This window comes from Anthonomus grandis, chromosome 22, assembly GCF_022605725.1.
Source record: "Anthonomus grandis grandis chromosome 22, icAntGran1.3, whole genome shotgun sequence".
Classification (NCBI taxonomy): Eukaryota; Metazoa; Arthropoda; class Insecta; order Coleoptera; family Curculionidae; genus Anthonomus; species Anthonomus grandis.
The window spans coordinates 46,470,559-46,486,578 of NC_065567.1; the positions used below are offsets into that span (position 1 = coordinate 46,470,559).

The window sequence follows — 16,020 nt, forward strand, 5'->3', positions numbered from 1 at the left end:
GATGCATAAATATTGTATTTTTTATTTCAAATAGTTTGAATCGCATGCATCAACAAGCAACTTGAATCAATTAACAAAAAAGGGTACTTCGCATAGAAACGTTCCTAGATTTTATGCTGTGGTCAAAGATGATTGTCCAGATCCAACCACTCCCAGAAAGAGAAAAACTAGGCACTCTAACAATCCACCGCTTGAACAGCATGTTGGTTGGATTATGGATGTTAAGGAACATCGTTTGAGAACTACGTCAACAGGGTAAGTACGGTAGTCCGAATTTACAAAACATTAGAATTGATCATATTTAGTCAGCAGAAGTTCCACAAATGCTGGAACGGCCTTAAGCTAAAGAAAAAAACAAATATGTATTGTAATTTCAAAACAAATATAGTTTCTTATCTTTAATGTTAATGCAAATTGTGAAGTTGATGTATTCTTAATATCTGCGAATTTTTTTGACAATTGTTAATTTTTCATTTTAGTACAGTTAATTTAAAAGTTATTATTTACTAAACTAAAGTTGTTACTTATACATTTACATGATTAGATTAAAACGTTTTAAAATAACTTGAGGAAAACTTCAAGCTTAAGTCAAAACCCTTGCAAAAATTTATGTATATGGAAAAAACGATACTTTTATGATAACTTCTTTTTACGAGTTCTACAAGGTGTTAAAATAAATGACTTAACTTTGAAAACATCCTATATATTGTTTGCAGTTCAGCTTTTTTTGCCACTATTTTAACTAAATGTTAACGGTTTTTACAACGTTTTTTTGCAGAAGTAGCTATGGAGCAAGTCCAAGTGAAAGTATATTAGCAACCAGTTATGGTAGTGTTCCTCAATCTCTACCTACTTTCCAACACCCCTCACATGCTTTATTGAAGGATAATAACTTTACACAACAAGCATATTCTAAGTTTAGGCAAAAGTGTCTTAAAGGTATGTACATCAAAATCTGTCAATCTTAAGAATATTGAGCATTCATATTTTTTTACACATAAAAAGATTATTTTGAGTCGAAGACACTAATCCTAAGCAGTGAAGAAGCAAAACCCCATAAAAGCACTATAATCAAAAAATAATAGTCAGCGAATTTTAGTCGAGTCATCTTAATAAATATAATCTTGTTTACTTAATAAGAATAAATAGATATGGACTTTGATACCGTACCATCAAAACCTCGGGCTTATGGTTTTGACCATATGGGAAATTAAAGAGATCCATATGTTTAAATCGTTCCTAAAATAATTTATAACGTGAAGGTAAAAAATGGTCTTATTTCTCCAGAAAATTCCTATTTTTATTTTGTGACTACCGGTTTCGCGATTACAAAACTTATCGCATCATCAGGTCGAGGATTAAAATAAAAAAAGGAGGGGGGATAAATGCCTTAGGTACCAGTAGGCACGTTTACTTATTTTTATAAAAGAACTAAGGTACTTACATTAGTTAAAAAGAACACATACTATAGCTAAGAAACGACAAACATACATATCTTTAAAATTTCCAATTTTTTTTTAATACAAATACACTTTTAAAAAGTTTCTTTAAAAACATACACCTGACAACACACTTAAAACGAAATGAAAACAATCTAAAAATCATTATTATTATCATTTCCCTTCAAACGGAACAAGTAGAAACACCTAGATAAAACTATATAAAAATCTTATCTCTTAACTCACAGTTAAATTCTTATTGCGTACCAAAAATACCAGGTAGCGGTACTCGAGTATAATTTGGATTGCAGATTGTTGTTACAATAAATAAAAAATTGAAAACAGGGGACTAGGAAATATAGAAAAAATGGACAATTTTTCAATGGACAATTTTAAGTTTGACAAATTTTAAGCAAGAAAATTTTAACATAAGGTAAACATTTTGGGGGGAGGAGTGGTTTCAAAGAACATTAGACAATTACTAGTCAATTAATAATTTAATTAGATTGTTTTCAGAGAAATCAATCTGGATGTTGAGATGATAACGACTTAGGATTATTTAGTCTAATCCGCCTATCATCTTCACTAAACCAGATTTTAAAACTACGCTTTGTTCGACCCACATAAAAACAACCACACTTGTGATGTTTATAATTGCCTTTACAATTTAAATTATCTGTCCGAATCTTATTATTAACCAAAAGCCCATCTAAGCTATGTTTAGTTCTAACAGCAATATCGATCTTTCATCTTCTTTCTATTCTTAATTCAATCGTTTGTTCTTCCTCTTCAATTTCTAAGGCAAAATCTAAGAAATTAATAATAATATTATATTAAATTTATATTTTAATATTAGTATTAAATTAAAATAGTAAATATATTTAAATTTAAAAAAGAAAATCTATTAAGCTATAATAAATACACACTGGGAAAGAGATGGAGTAAAATTATGAGGATCCATCATAAAATTCGCCATGTTATGATACCCGTTGTAAGAAAATCTATTTCAAAAACTAATAATAAAACTATAAGAAATATTTTCTTTTCGTAAAACGTGCACATCGGATGAAAACAGAGCCAATAACAAAGCATACTTAACTTAAAAGATCGATAATATCGAATGACATTTCCGTAATTGGCATTGACAATTGTGAAAAATCCCATTAGCCATAAAAAGAGGCTAATGTTTGTAGATTGGGTAGTATAAGAACGTCTAAAGCCGAACGATGCCGAATGACATAGAGAAAAGGTTAGCGAGTGCTAATCGCGCATGGAAAGAAATGTTCTTTCTATATTTTTTCTTGTCTATCGAGGTAGAGTAGAGGTTAACTTGTGGAATAACGTAACATGTCAGAGTTAACTTCAAAATGTAAAAGTTAACTTTATCGGGTGGATGGGGTATCAGTTAAAGTTACCTTTATAAAAAAAACCTGGTTTTTGACATATATTATGTCAATAATTTTGAATATAACTTAAAACTAAAAAAGCTGCTATTCCTCGACATATAGACGGCGGTAAAAATACTCTCCTCGAGACTACCAAGCAAGACTGCCAAGCATCTGATGTCATTTGAAATGTCACTATTTTACTGTATTGAAGGAGGCATGTATATAATACATCCATGCCCGCGGATTTAAAGGGGGAGAATGACCTGATTGCCAATTTCACCCCCCTCTAGCAGTCCTTTTAGCAGTCTCATGCTCAATATAAAACGGAGCACGAGAACTGAGGAATAACACCAACCAATTTGTCGAATCTGGAAATTACACCGAACTCATTTTAGTACCGGGGTTCTTGGACAGTAGACAGCTACTCTTAAATACCGCGACTCTCGCACGAATCTGCTTTCCAATCCCAATCTCAGTATCTGCCGGCAGACATAAGTCGTTTATACGTATGATTGAAATACAGCAAAAACTGTAACAAATTGTAAAAATTACAAACCCCTTACAAATGTTTTATAAACAAACATCTTTAAACCGAAATATCTTCAATTCTGTATTCACGAATAACAACCTATTAATAAACTCTCACAGTCTATTTATAAACTCCACAGGGCTAAATTGAGGTTTACACCCTAAATGAAAGTCACCACTTTTCAATAATCCAAATTATTAGGCCGATAACTACAGATGACATAATGCGATATTAACGCGACCCGAGCATATCTCATACTTTAGAGTACCGTCCCAGATCCCCCGTTTGTGCCGCATTTCCCTAACTCGGCCAAACTGACTTACCGTTTTGGGTGGTATACTCAATTCAATTTAATTTATTAAATCATGGTTACACAGTTATAAGTTATTATAATTGCAGAATCCCAATAATGTAGTTATATTCCCCTAGATGCAAGCATCTGTGTGGGAAGAAATAAATAAAAGAAACAGTTTTTATTTTTTGGTAAACTTATTTTAAAGATTTTAATGGGAGTTTTTTCTAAATAATTTTTATTACAAGTACTGACAGTGAGGAAATAAAATATTTAATGTGATAAAGGCAACTACAATATTAGGTTAAAACGAGTTAAACTTATTAAGGTCGTTCACAATATTTTCTAATAATAACATTCTAATAAATTTTTTACTTTTGATGTTTCTGATGTGCATAGGTAATAAATTGTACAATTTTGGCCCTAAAAATTTAATGACAGAAACAGTTATACAGAATAAAGTTCTTATATTTATATAGGTTTTATTATACATTTCTTGAGTAGGGCATAAATATGGTTTTTTAGGAAGTATTTTTGGAATTTTATTCTGCATTATTTGAAGTTGACTTGAAGACTTGTGATACATACTGCCCCAGAGTAATATTCCATACCTTAGTATTGATTCCACTAAACTTTGGTATATGTTTATAAGCATACTTCTGCTTAAAATAATTCTAATGGCATACAATTTTTAAATTAGAAATTTTGTTTTTTTTGTTAAATGTGCAGTATGTAAGTTCTATTTTAAGTTACTGTCGTTGATGATTCCCAAATATTTTACATTTGATGCTTCATGAATTATATCTGATAGATTATGAATGTCTAAGTATGAAAACAATGGTCAATTTATTTTAGTATGTGGTTAGTTTTTTGGACGTTTAAAGTTATTTTATGTACATCAAGCAATTTTTTTACAAGCATAATTTCTCTTTGCAAGCTCACTGTTTTGCCTCGTCCCATGTATCTCTATTAAAGGCAATAACGGTGTCATCAGTGTATGAAATGATTACACCATTTATGTTTAAATTTGTAATTGAGTTGATATATAAAATAAATAACAGGAGACCCAGAAAAGGAACTTCTGGAATCCCAATTTTTATTGGACATGGGTCACTTAAAGTGTTATATATCTTAACATACTGCTGTCGATCTGTAAGATAGTTCTGAAAGACCCGTAATACGGAACTCCTCACTCCGCTCTTCTCGAGGACATCGTATCAAAGGCCTGACACGATGGGGCACCATAGGGGCACTTTTTTCCTGAGTCTAATTGATACCTTACATGTTCAATACGTTTGTGCATGGTTTCGCTAGTACTTAAGCCTGAAGAAAAACCAAACTGACTCTCAGACGAAAGTCCTTTTTTTCCAAAAAACCAGCCAGTTTCTTTTTCAGAAACTTTTCAAATATCTTCACGAAATTTGAAATTGTACTGATTGGTCTGTAACTATTAATTGAGCTTTTGTCTCCAGCTTTAAAAATGGAGATTATGATAGATATTTTAAAGGATATAGGGATGATTCCGGTTTTAAAGATTAAGTTTATTATATTTCTTAATGGTTGAATTAGGTAAACGTGAAGTTTATTTATTAGTTTTGCTGAAATACCATCATGTCCTGAGGCAGTATTATTTTTTTAGGGAGTTTATTAATATATTAATATTTAATAGTTGAATAGAAGTCCATAATTATAATTATTATTTATATATTTTATTAATATTAATTTATTTTTCTATTTTCAGAACGTAAGCGATTTGGAATTGGGCAATCAAATGAGATGAACACTTTATTTAGATTTTGGTCATTTTTCCTGAGAGAAAATTTTAATCGCACCATGTACAATGAATTTAAGTCACTGGCTTTGGAAGATGCAGAACAAGGCTATCGTTACGGATTGGAATGTTTATTTAGATTTTATTCTTATGGTCTGGAAGTTAAGTTTAGGCCACATCTGTATGAAGATTTTCAAGAAGAAACCATAAGAGACTATGAAAATGGGCAGCTATATGGCCTTGAAAAGTTTTGGGCATTTTTAAAATATTATAAGCATGGTGGACATTTAACCGTCAATTCCGTGCTTAAGAAATATTTATCTAAATTTAAAACTATAGAAGATTTCAGAGTGGTAGAGGTAAGCTCTATAATGAACTCTAATGAGAATTTAATCAAAAATTTGTAGCCTCGCATTAATGAAATATTATTGCCGCATAACAAAGGATATCGACAAAAGTCACGAAATCGTACATTATCTGAGAGTCAAGTAGCTGGATCCAATGCATCAAGAGATGGTCATCACAGGTCATCAAGAGATAAGTATGTTTTATCAGTTTCTACCTGCAGTATAATAATTTCAGTGGTTATATAAAATATTAATATTTTACAGCTCTTATCATAGAAAGAGAGCATATTTATTCCGAAATTATGTCAACCAATTTTGTGGTACAATTATGTCCCGAAATGCCTTTTTCAAAGACGTTTCTCGAACAATGGCAGCAGAGTAAAGGACAAAAATTGGTTGTTTCATTTTGTGTTCATTTACCTATATTATAAATTTTTTCTCATGCCTACTCGCTTGGCCCTCACCATGCTAATAAATGATGTGTGTTAAAGTTATTAAAAATTTTAGTCTACAAAATAAAACAATTATAATTGAAGGGCTAGAGACGCTGTTAAATTTATTTAGTATAGTAGTACAGTAGGTATGAATTTAGGTTTATGGACTATAATACTTTAGGAATAACAGAATTCACACATAAATATAGAATATATTATTTTCCAAAAAAATAGCGATTGCACTTTGAAAATTAATGTATAAATTAGAATTTATAAAGTGGTAAAAATGTTCACATTTTAAAAAAATACAAATTTTATATTAATTTTAGGAATGATTATATCGCAAGTCATTATCCAGAACCAGGGACTAGTGCGCCAGTGAGCAGTAGTTTCAAGCACCCAAGGAGTCGCACACATTCCTTTGGTTCCGGCCGTATCCAAAAAGCTTCTCGAGGTCGAAGTGATTCGTGGAGGGCCTCCTCTCGAGAGCTGCCGCAAGGTACTGAAAACATGTAGTCTAAAAGTCTTTTTATCCACCAATTAAATAAAAAGATCTTCTATATATATATATATATATATATATATATATATATATAGATGTAGATGTATGAGTATATATATAATTATTATTTATATATTTTATTAATCTTATATATATATATATATATATAAATAGTTTTTATTGCATTTTATGACTTAAATCTTTTAGACACGCTTATTTAAAATGTCCTAATGCTTAATTTTGGCATTTACTTTATTTTATTAAATAGGACATTATTGGGAACAACCACTTTTGAAATGCGGTTTCTTTTTTCCCAATAATTTGATATGATTATTTCTTAAATCGGTTGATAAATAAGTCCATAAGAAGAAAAATAATCCACATAAATAAAAGCATTTAATCAATAAAAATAGTATAGAAGGCTTTGATTGCTTGAAGAGGCTGCGTTTTGATGCGTTCTTCAATTATTTTTCAATTTTTCAATTGACATAATATGTTCATATTTAAATTGTTTACCAATGAAGAAAAAGTTAATATACCGAATCAATTGAAATAATAATATGAAATAATATTATATATTATTATATAATATTATTATTAATTAACTTATTATTAATATTATTATACAATAATATGAAATATTTCCGCGCATACGTACTTTCATTCGACAAGAAAGTGGCCGTTTCGAACAATACATGTAAAAAGTTTTGTATTAAAATAATTTGTAAACTTCATATTTTTTCTGTTTGTTTACCATTTGTGTGTACCTATGTTATGTTAGGTAAATGTTCAATAAAATATGTAGTATTAAGATACTGAGAAAATATTATATTGAAAAATTTGTTCTTTTATTCTCAAATAGTAATATGACGTTTGACAAAATATGATATGTCTTTTAAAAAAAATACGCAGGCGTGTCATTATGATGCTTCCTGTTCGTTCATTTTTGTGAATTAGTTTTTTTTCTTATGGGCTTATTTATCAACCGATTAAAAAAATAATCATATCAAATTATTGAGAGAAAGAAACCGCATTTCAAAAGTAGTTGTTTCCAATAATGTGCTATTTAAAAAAATAATGTAAATGCTAAAATTAAGAATTTGGACATTTTAAATAGACGAGTAAAAGATTAAGTCATAAAATGTAATGAAAACTATTTTTCCGTGAATACTTGATTAAAAATTAAAACTTTCAACGCATTCATGGCACCCTATTTTAAAATTAAAAAAAAAAGTTTTTGTCTATGAATATAAAATAAAAAGTAGCAAATAGAGTACCATTGTTTTCAGAATATTATTTTCTATCCAAATACGTAATAATAAATACCAAGCGTCCCATTTAAAATAAGAAAGTTAGTCTTACTTCCTGTTAAACCGGAAGACATTGAAAATAATAGAATATGTCAAAAGATGCTCTTATAACTATTCTATAGATATACCAAATTTCATTTGTTTATCTTGGAAAGTAAAAAAGTTATTGTGTTCCCTCTTTTCTGTGTCACCCGGTATATTTATAATACTTTGCTTTTCAGCAGCAGTAAAATGTTTACTAGGTCGCTTTCGGGGGGTGACAACGTAATATTGTAAGTAACATTAGCCACCCTTTATTTCAAAATAATTCTCAAATCACTCAGAATTAATTGCAAAATTATGAACTAAAATAATAACCCCTTGCGCATAAAGCGGCAGTGAGCACTCTGTTCGGCGAGGCGGCTATAGTATAACGTATATATTTTATATATATAGGGTGTCCCAAGATGTTATTACCAGCATAAAACTTCGCCATTTTTGAAGATAGCAAAAAAATCTCAAAATGCGTTATTTATGGGAGACAATGCTTTTTTCAAAACTACTTCTAACTAATTCATCCCCAAGAAACCACCCCTAACTTTTTTTTCAAATGGCACCCATTTTTTTTTTAATAGCATTTTTTATTCTGATTACAATAGAAAAAAAGATTTTTTAATTAAAAGGTAACTCACATCAAGAGGATGAATAAGGATTGCCAAACGCTTTGTATGACAATGTATGACAAATTGTTCTTATTTATTTTCTAAAAATGACACATTTAAAGATCACTATTGAGCTGGCGATGAAAATCCTAAAATTCTTGCCTATGGAATATGCCCTTCAAATATTTGCATCGAATTTTTTAATACCCTGTTGAATAGATAACGAAGGAAACCTTTTTTCAAACTTTCAGTTTATACGTTTTTAATGTTTAGCTTCTGATGAGATCCCATTTTTATAATAATGCAAATTATTCGTAAAAGAAATTTTAAATTAAAAATAATTTTTATTTGATTTTAGGAGGTACTACGGAAGAAATACAGTCTATTGAAGCAGAAATGGAAACAAAATAAATATTAATTAGTTTTTTGAAAAGAAAAAATGCCTGTAAAAAAGTGTATTTATATATTGGTGCCATTTTACATCAATGTTAACATAAGAAAGAATATGTCAGGAGTTTCTTTTTTTGTATAAATAACTGTTGTAGGGTACTAGTTTTCACATATATTTTTTATTATCAATTTCAAAACTACTGGAACATTTAACAATGTCACTTTTCATTTCGTGCGTTGTTAACTTAAAATATTTGCTTTTATTGTTATCAAATAGCTTGAGTTCATCGTTTGTTATAAAATAAAAAGAAATTTAAATATTTTTTTTTGAATAAATAATTTACGGAGTATTTTACTACAATGTTTAAGAAAAGCAGAGTTTATTACAGCAGACATTATTACAGTTCTACTTAATTACAATATATTAAAATTACTTTGCATATACAATGTGCTAAATGTTTCTGGGATACAAATAATCTACAAAACAGTGTTGTACAGAATACTTAACAGACCGTTGTTTACTTTACGATAAATTTGCACAACGTTTTGCGCTTGGGGAAAAAAATTATTTAATTAAAGAGATGAAAAATTAAACTAAAAATCTTGATGTGGAGCTGAATAAGTTAAATAATGTTTTTTCCTTAGAATAATACTTGGATTGATCTAAATGATGTTAGATTTAATGGATATTTTGTTATACTCATCCTTATTAACAGATCTAAAAATTATATGCTTTTCCAAATGCACCTTATAAATTAATTTTGTATATACAGGATGAGCCTGCCGAATGTATATATTTTATTTAGATATGGAGCATGCCCTAGGATTTACATGGTTTGTAAGTTTTGAGTTTTTGTTACAAGTTTATTTTAACCTAGATCTATGTAAGACAAAATTTGAGCTAAAAAAACTTTTTTTACTAACCTACTATATTTAATAGGTGTATATTTATAGCTTCTATCGGACGATGCCGAATTGTTTTAATTTAATATTAATTAGTAAATATATTGCACTAATTTGGTTTATTTAACGCCTTAATTTTTTATATTAACTTTTTTCAATGTTTTTATGAGAAATAATAAACATAAAGTAATTTTGTTAATACCTGCTTTTACACAATTATATTAGTAAACATATATTATTTTCTTCTTACATACAACAAATTTAGTAAAGGGAAGTATTTTTGTGTAATATTTCAAAGCCAAGAAAAACATAATAGAAAATGCGAGACTGGAAAAATATGTATTTCTAAATCATAAAAAAAAATATATTATAACCCATTGCACAAGCAAATTAATAGATAATTACAAATTAATAGAAAATAATAATCCCTTAGTTATTTACTGATAGAAAATTAAAAACTATAGCAGTATTTGGGCATTATTAAAAGTTTGTAAAGGCGTTTCTAATGAAGACTAAAGAATAATTAATAATGAACTTTTAGTGGGGTTGCAATCATTATATAAAAAAGCATTCATTGGCTTATATCCCACATCCGCTGGCAAATCTACATTATTAATTCTAAATTATCGTTTTAAAGTTAAATATCAGATAGATTGGGCCTTTATGTGGAAATTGTATATACAGCGTGAATCTGTAACTTAACTCTGTCCATAACCTCCTTTTGTATTCTTGTACCTATTTCAATCTTCTGTTTTTCAGTTAAATAAGGCATTGCGCTTAAATTTAAAAAAAAACCTTAAATCTGATTATTTGAGTTATAATTGTCAGTTACCAAGTAAAAGACTTTACACTCAAGACAAGTTTTTTAACAATGTTAAAATTCACTACTTTTACTCTTTAAACGATATAGATGGCGTCGTTTTTCCCTACAAAAAAAAATTACAAAAAAGCAATACTCTTAAAATTATATGGTTCCAAAAAAAAATCTATTCACAATAATGTATCTTACGGTATTATTCAGTGAAACCAAGTGGTTTAAAATTTTCAAATATTTTTTTAAGAGCATATAGAAATTAGCAATAGACCTCATTTTTTAAAAAATCATCGATCACATTATAACAAGTATTTCACTGTATATTTAAGGATTTACTTGTATTTTGTGGGACACACTGTATATTAAATTTTACATAAATCGTTAAAAACGATTTTCTAGTACGTTTAGGATAATACTTAAGAGTAAATGGACTACATTTTAAACATTTGGTAAAAACCTTTTTGAGTAAAACAGATTTTATAATTTATATTAAATAAATTTTAAAATCGTAAATAAATATAAAAAATAAAAATTAAATTATCTTGAAAAGGGCTGATCACATAAACATCAAACTTTGCAGCTATGTATAATTTTATAATTTAATACGCTAACTACTGAATTTATTTTACACTGTATTTATTCTACGACTCACATTGAATGAACAGATAATATTAAGTGTTTTTTAATATAAATTAAAATCACGAAAATCAATGCACATGCTGATCATTAATAATTTATCTTAAACAAAAGGATGGTGGCTTTTAGGAACATTAAATGATTAAAACATAAAATAAATAAATCGATTTGCGCCAAACGCCAATAGATATAATTTTAAATTGCTTATATTATATTGCCTATTGCTTTAATACTTTTTTAAAAAATAATTTTAAAATGCCTTAAGAATATATAATCAATCAGCATTTTTGTCAAATAATAATACAAAATGTATATCTTTTACTTAAGAAAATAAAAACTTTTGGCAACAACCAACAAAATTGACAATAAAATTAAAAACTTTAATTTATACAATATATGGTATTTTTTATAGTAGGTCTATAGTAGTTAGACGAATTATAAATTTTAAATAATTTTCACCTGATTTAAGCTTCTTAAGTTATGCACTGGCGTCTTGCAGCAGTCACATTTAAGATAAATCAAAATTGAAATAAAATTATAATGACTTTCTCAGTGCGGACCTGATTTTAGTCACTAGTTATATTTTTAAACGGCACAGTAAAAACCCTCTTATAAAACTCAATTTGTTGGTAAAGAATAAAAAGTCGATAAACTAAATATGAATCCCCTAGACGCTGCTTTCGTTCCAGATAAAGTCTGTATATTTAATTCTGATTTGTAATTTTCTAACAAAAATAACTAACTCAAAACAACGAAAAAAAATATTAAATGAGCGGGAAATACAATTAAATAATATATCAAATATCTGTAAAAATATATTGTTATATTGTATATACTGTTTTTAATAAAAAAAAATATTTCTTGCTAAATTATTTCAAAGAATGGTGTGCATATAAAGACTTAATAATTATAAACTTTCCTTAGGACTAGTTGCAGTGTTTTATTTACTAATTGCTTTATGGCCTTGAAATGGATACTCATTTGTTTTTAATCTCAACATACTATATATGAGATTTTTTTATGTAAGCTTTTTAATTGTGGGTAGTTCAATCATAGCGGTCAATTTTATTATTACTGCAGATAAACTTATAAGATATAATATTACCTAGTTGCCTTTCTTATATATATTTTTATAAATAGGATATTACTTTAAAGATAAATTTTTCTAGCTTTACTTTTTGGGGTGATTTTTCATGTCGCTAGATTTGTTTTTTTTTTTTGTTCATACGTATTTGGATAATATTATTATTTTTTTCGGCATAAAAAGTCGCAAGGAGTTTTTTGTAGTATAGGTGGCGCATTTAAGTTATTGGACGTATTTTTTGATTTCAAAAAAGTTATAGTATAAAAAGACTTCGCAAGTTTTATACAACATTTTAAAATTTGAAGTCATATAAATAACATCCCAGAGCTTTATATAGATTTACCTGAAATTTATTTGACTACAGTTTTTAGTAGAGGGCTTTAATTAAATTTTTCATTATGAAAATACTTCAATGACCTTTTATTTTCGAGAACACACAAACCTCAACACTTTTATTTTAGATAAGGTCTGTTCAATCACAATAACTCAGTTAATCAGAATTTATATCGACCAAGTGTGTTATGTCCTCAGATATTCGCCTGCCTAATTTGATGAAAATGATTTATTTATATTAAAAAATGAAAAGTAAGATTAAAAATCGGCATGTATTATTGTCAAGCAGTAAATATAAACACAAATTAATATATAATACCAATTAATGACATAAAAATAATTTTTATTTATCTTTAAGTGCCCCATGTAAACACTTTTTTTGATAAAATAAAACGACGAAGCATTCCATGATTTAATTTAAATTAATATTGTTGGTTGAGTCTGCACAAATCTCTTCTTAAATTATAAAGACTTTTTTTTTCTTTAAAATAATAATGTTTAGCTCTTAAAAAAGCCGTGTCTCATTCATTTTTTATTGGTAATTAATGGGTTACGTCAAATAGACGATAAAATATTTTAAAACATACAATAATGTGATAATATAAATTTCTTTAAGTTGCTCAACTCCTTGCATTTAGGTATAGATATATTATTTAAAATAAGCTAGGCGTAGAGCGTGTTGTGAAAATGCTAGGTGTTAGTCGTCTTCCAGTGGCACCTACAAAAAAAAATTAAAAATGTATCAAAAAGCCTAATTTTATTGTTTTATTTCTGCATCCTAATTTGTAAAACCCTAAAAAGTAAAATAGCATTCATTTGCTAGACTTCGCCAGCTTGTATATTTAGAAGAAATTTATACTTTTTAATTTCTTTAATAATGTGGTATGAATAAAGACCTGATTTATTTATTTACTTATTCCTTACCTTTTATTTTACCCTAGTAAAAATAGGATGAAATATAAGTTACTATACCGACTTATTCACGTTATTCAACTAAAAAAATATATATTAAAAATATCACTCTATCTAAGTTGCTGGTTGCAATGCTACCTTATAAAGGATAGTTACTGGTATCACGCTTGGTATAAATAAAATGTCAATTATCCTATCTATGCATTATTTTATTTTAATAACATAAATACTGCCGTGGAACTTTCCAATAATTTTCTAAATTATACAGATAAACTAGGAATTCTCAAATATTGATTTTCTGTACTCTTTTTATTCTTAAAATAAATAGTACCTTTTTGTACGTACTTTTGGTTCTTTACATGATATTGGTACAATTTCGATGTGATATTTCTTTTTAGGGTAACAATCATGGTGATTTGTTCTTTTGGACGCCTTATCAGATAAGATTCAATTTAAATAATCTTTTCAATAATCTGTGGTGGAGTTTAAAATATCTCCACTTATCATGAAGATCATCCCGCCTCTTTCTCACGTGTCTAGTCTTTTAAATATTTGCACAAAATCTGTGTAGTTCTGGCAAAGTTTTTATGTTATTTTAAGTTTGGAATTATAAGAGCAGATCAGTTATAGCCTTAATTTTCTAAATTTACATGCGATGTCCCGTTTGTCTTACATATTATTTTTTAAACATAACATCCAAAAAAACTATATTTTTAATTTCGAAATAGAGTGCTATTATGGATAAAAATGTTAAATTGGATCAGGTAACTATAGAAAAATAACTTTGAAACTAAACTTATCCACGGCATAATGATGATAATTTTTTGTGGATATTAGGACTGCGATATATTAACTCAAAATGGACATCTCAAAACTTCAAAATCCGTTTTTTTCTGAAGTCAAGAGACCGCATATCCTGAATTGTGAATATTATCATAATCTGTTTTCGTTTATTATCATAATTTAATTTTCTACTAGTACTTCTACTAAATAAATAAAAACTTAAAAGGTTTTTTCTTTGCTTTTTTTAACCCTTTAGCATATTAAACTTTTAGACTCCTCCATTCCTCAATGGTAACAGATTTCGTGCCAAATGGTAAGTTGATGTTCAATTGGTTGACAATCTAAAATAGATGAGGTTATGTTTTCAATGAACTTCGGACTTGTATGAAGAAATGCATGATGTGGATAGCCTTATAGCTATAGAATCTGCCTTTCATAAATCTATGCTAACGATAATCTAGACGAACTCTCATTGAAGGATACAAAGCTGAATAAAGAACACGTTTAAAACAGTTATTTATTATTGTGATAGGCCGATAGTTCTCAATGAGGTTTTTATTATTCTTTTTTATGTACTGAAATTATCTTTGATAGCTGCTGAAGGTTAGGAAAACAATTTATTTACTGCCAGATTACAGAGAATTGGTATCGGTTTAACAAAAGCAAATGTTTAATCAGATAAGAGAAAAGCTGGTATTTTTTCAGGGTCAACTCTTGATTTCGGATTTTTAACCCAAGTAAAACATCATTTTCGGTAAAATTGGCGAAATTATGGGTTGAACATATGAATTTTGAGTTAATAGGATTATCTGGCGGTGATATAACAGTAGAGTAAGAACTTTGAAAAAAATCGGCAAACTCATTAGCAATACTTTGCGGGCTAGTTAACAACTCTCCTTTTTCAACGAATATAGCTTGTGGTATCAAGCCTGTATTTCCGTATAAACCTTGCACTAACTTCCAAAAGTTATGGGGTTTCAATTTTAAGTCATGTTAAAGCTTTCTACAGTATTTCTTATATGAGATACCTATCGATATTCGTTTTAATTTTATATCGCAATTCTTTAAATTTGGTTAAATCTTGAAGATATTTAAACCGATTAAATTTTTTCCACTTTCGATTCGTTCGCCTTTGATTTACAGTTTTTGGAACATGCTTATTAATACAGGAATAAATTTTCTAATAAAACAACTCCAGCGCATTATTAACATCTTCAGTCACACTTAAGACACTCCAATCAATTCCGAGAAAGCTATCATGTAAAATTTTAAGATCAGCTCTCTTAAAGTAATAGAAGATATTTTCAACTTTACAAACACATTTTTTTGCTGCTGGGGATTTTTTGCTATCATTAAATCTTATGAGTATGGAAGGATGAACGGCTTCCTTCCCAACTAGAGTTCGGAGCACTTTCCACCCTGTGCAAAGCCTAGAATTAGACCAAATGACAAGATTTAACAATTTACTTTGAGAATTTTTAATAGAATTAATCTGCTGCCAGTCAAAAAATT

General features: G+C 28.3%; 1 protein-coding gene across 1 annotated transcript in view; it reads left to right on the top strand.

Moving 5' to 3' along the window:
* LOC126748606 (la-related protein 1B) overlaps positions 1-13,568 on the top strand; it is a 129,504-nt gene extending 115,936 nt beyond the window's left edge. The window contains exons 12-17 of the mRNA XM_050457960.1: positions 35-255; positions 779-939; positions 5,390-5,778; positions 5,827-5,960; positions 6,530-6,699; positions 9,012-13,568. Of these exons, the coding sequence (XP_050313917.1) occupies positions 35-255; positions 779-939; positions 5,390-5,778; positions 5,827-5,960; positions 6,530-6,699; positions 9,012-9,064 (1,128 nt within the window). The 3' untranslated portion in view covers positions 9,065-13,568. The remainder of the gene's footprint in view (positions 1-34; positions 256-778; positions 940-5,389; positions 5,779-5,826; positions 5,961-6,529; positions 6,700-9,011) is intronic.
* The last annotated feature ends 2,452 nt before the right edge of the window (positions 13,569-16,020 follow it).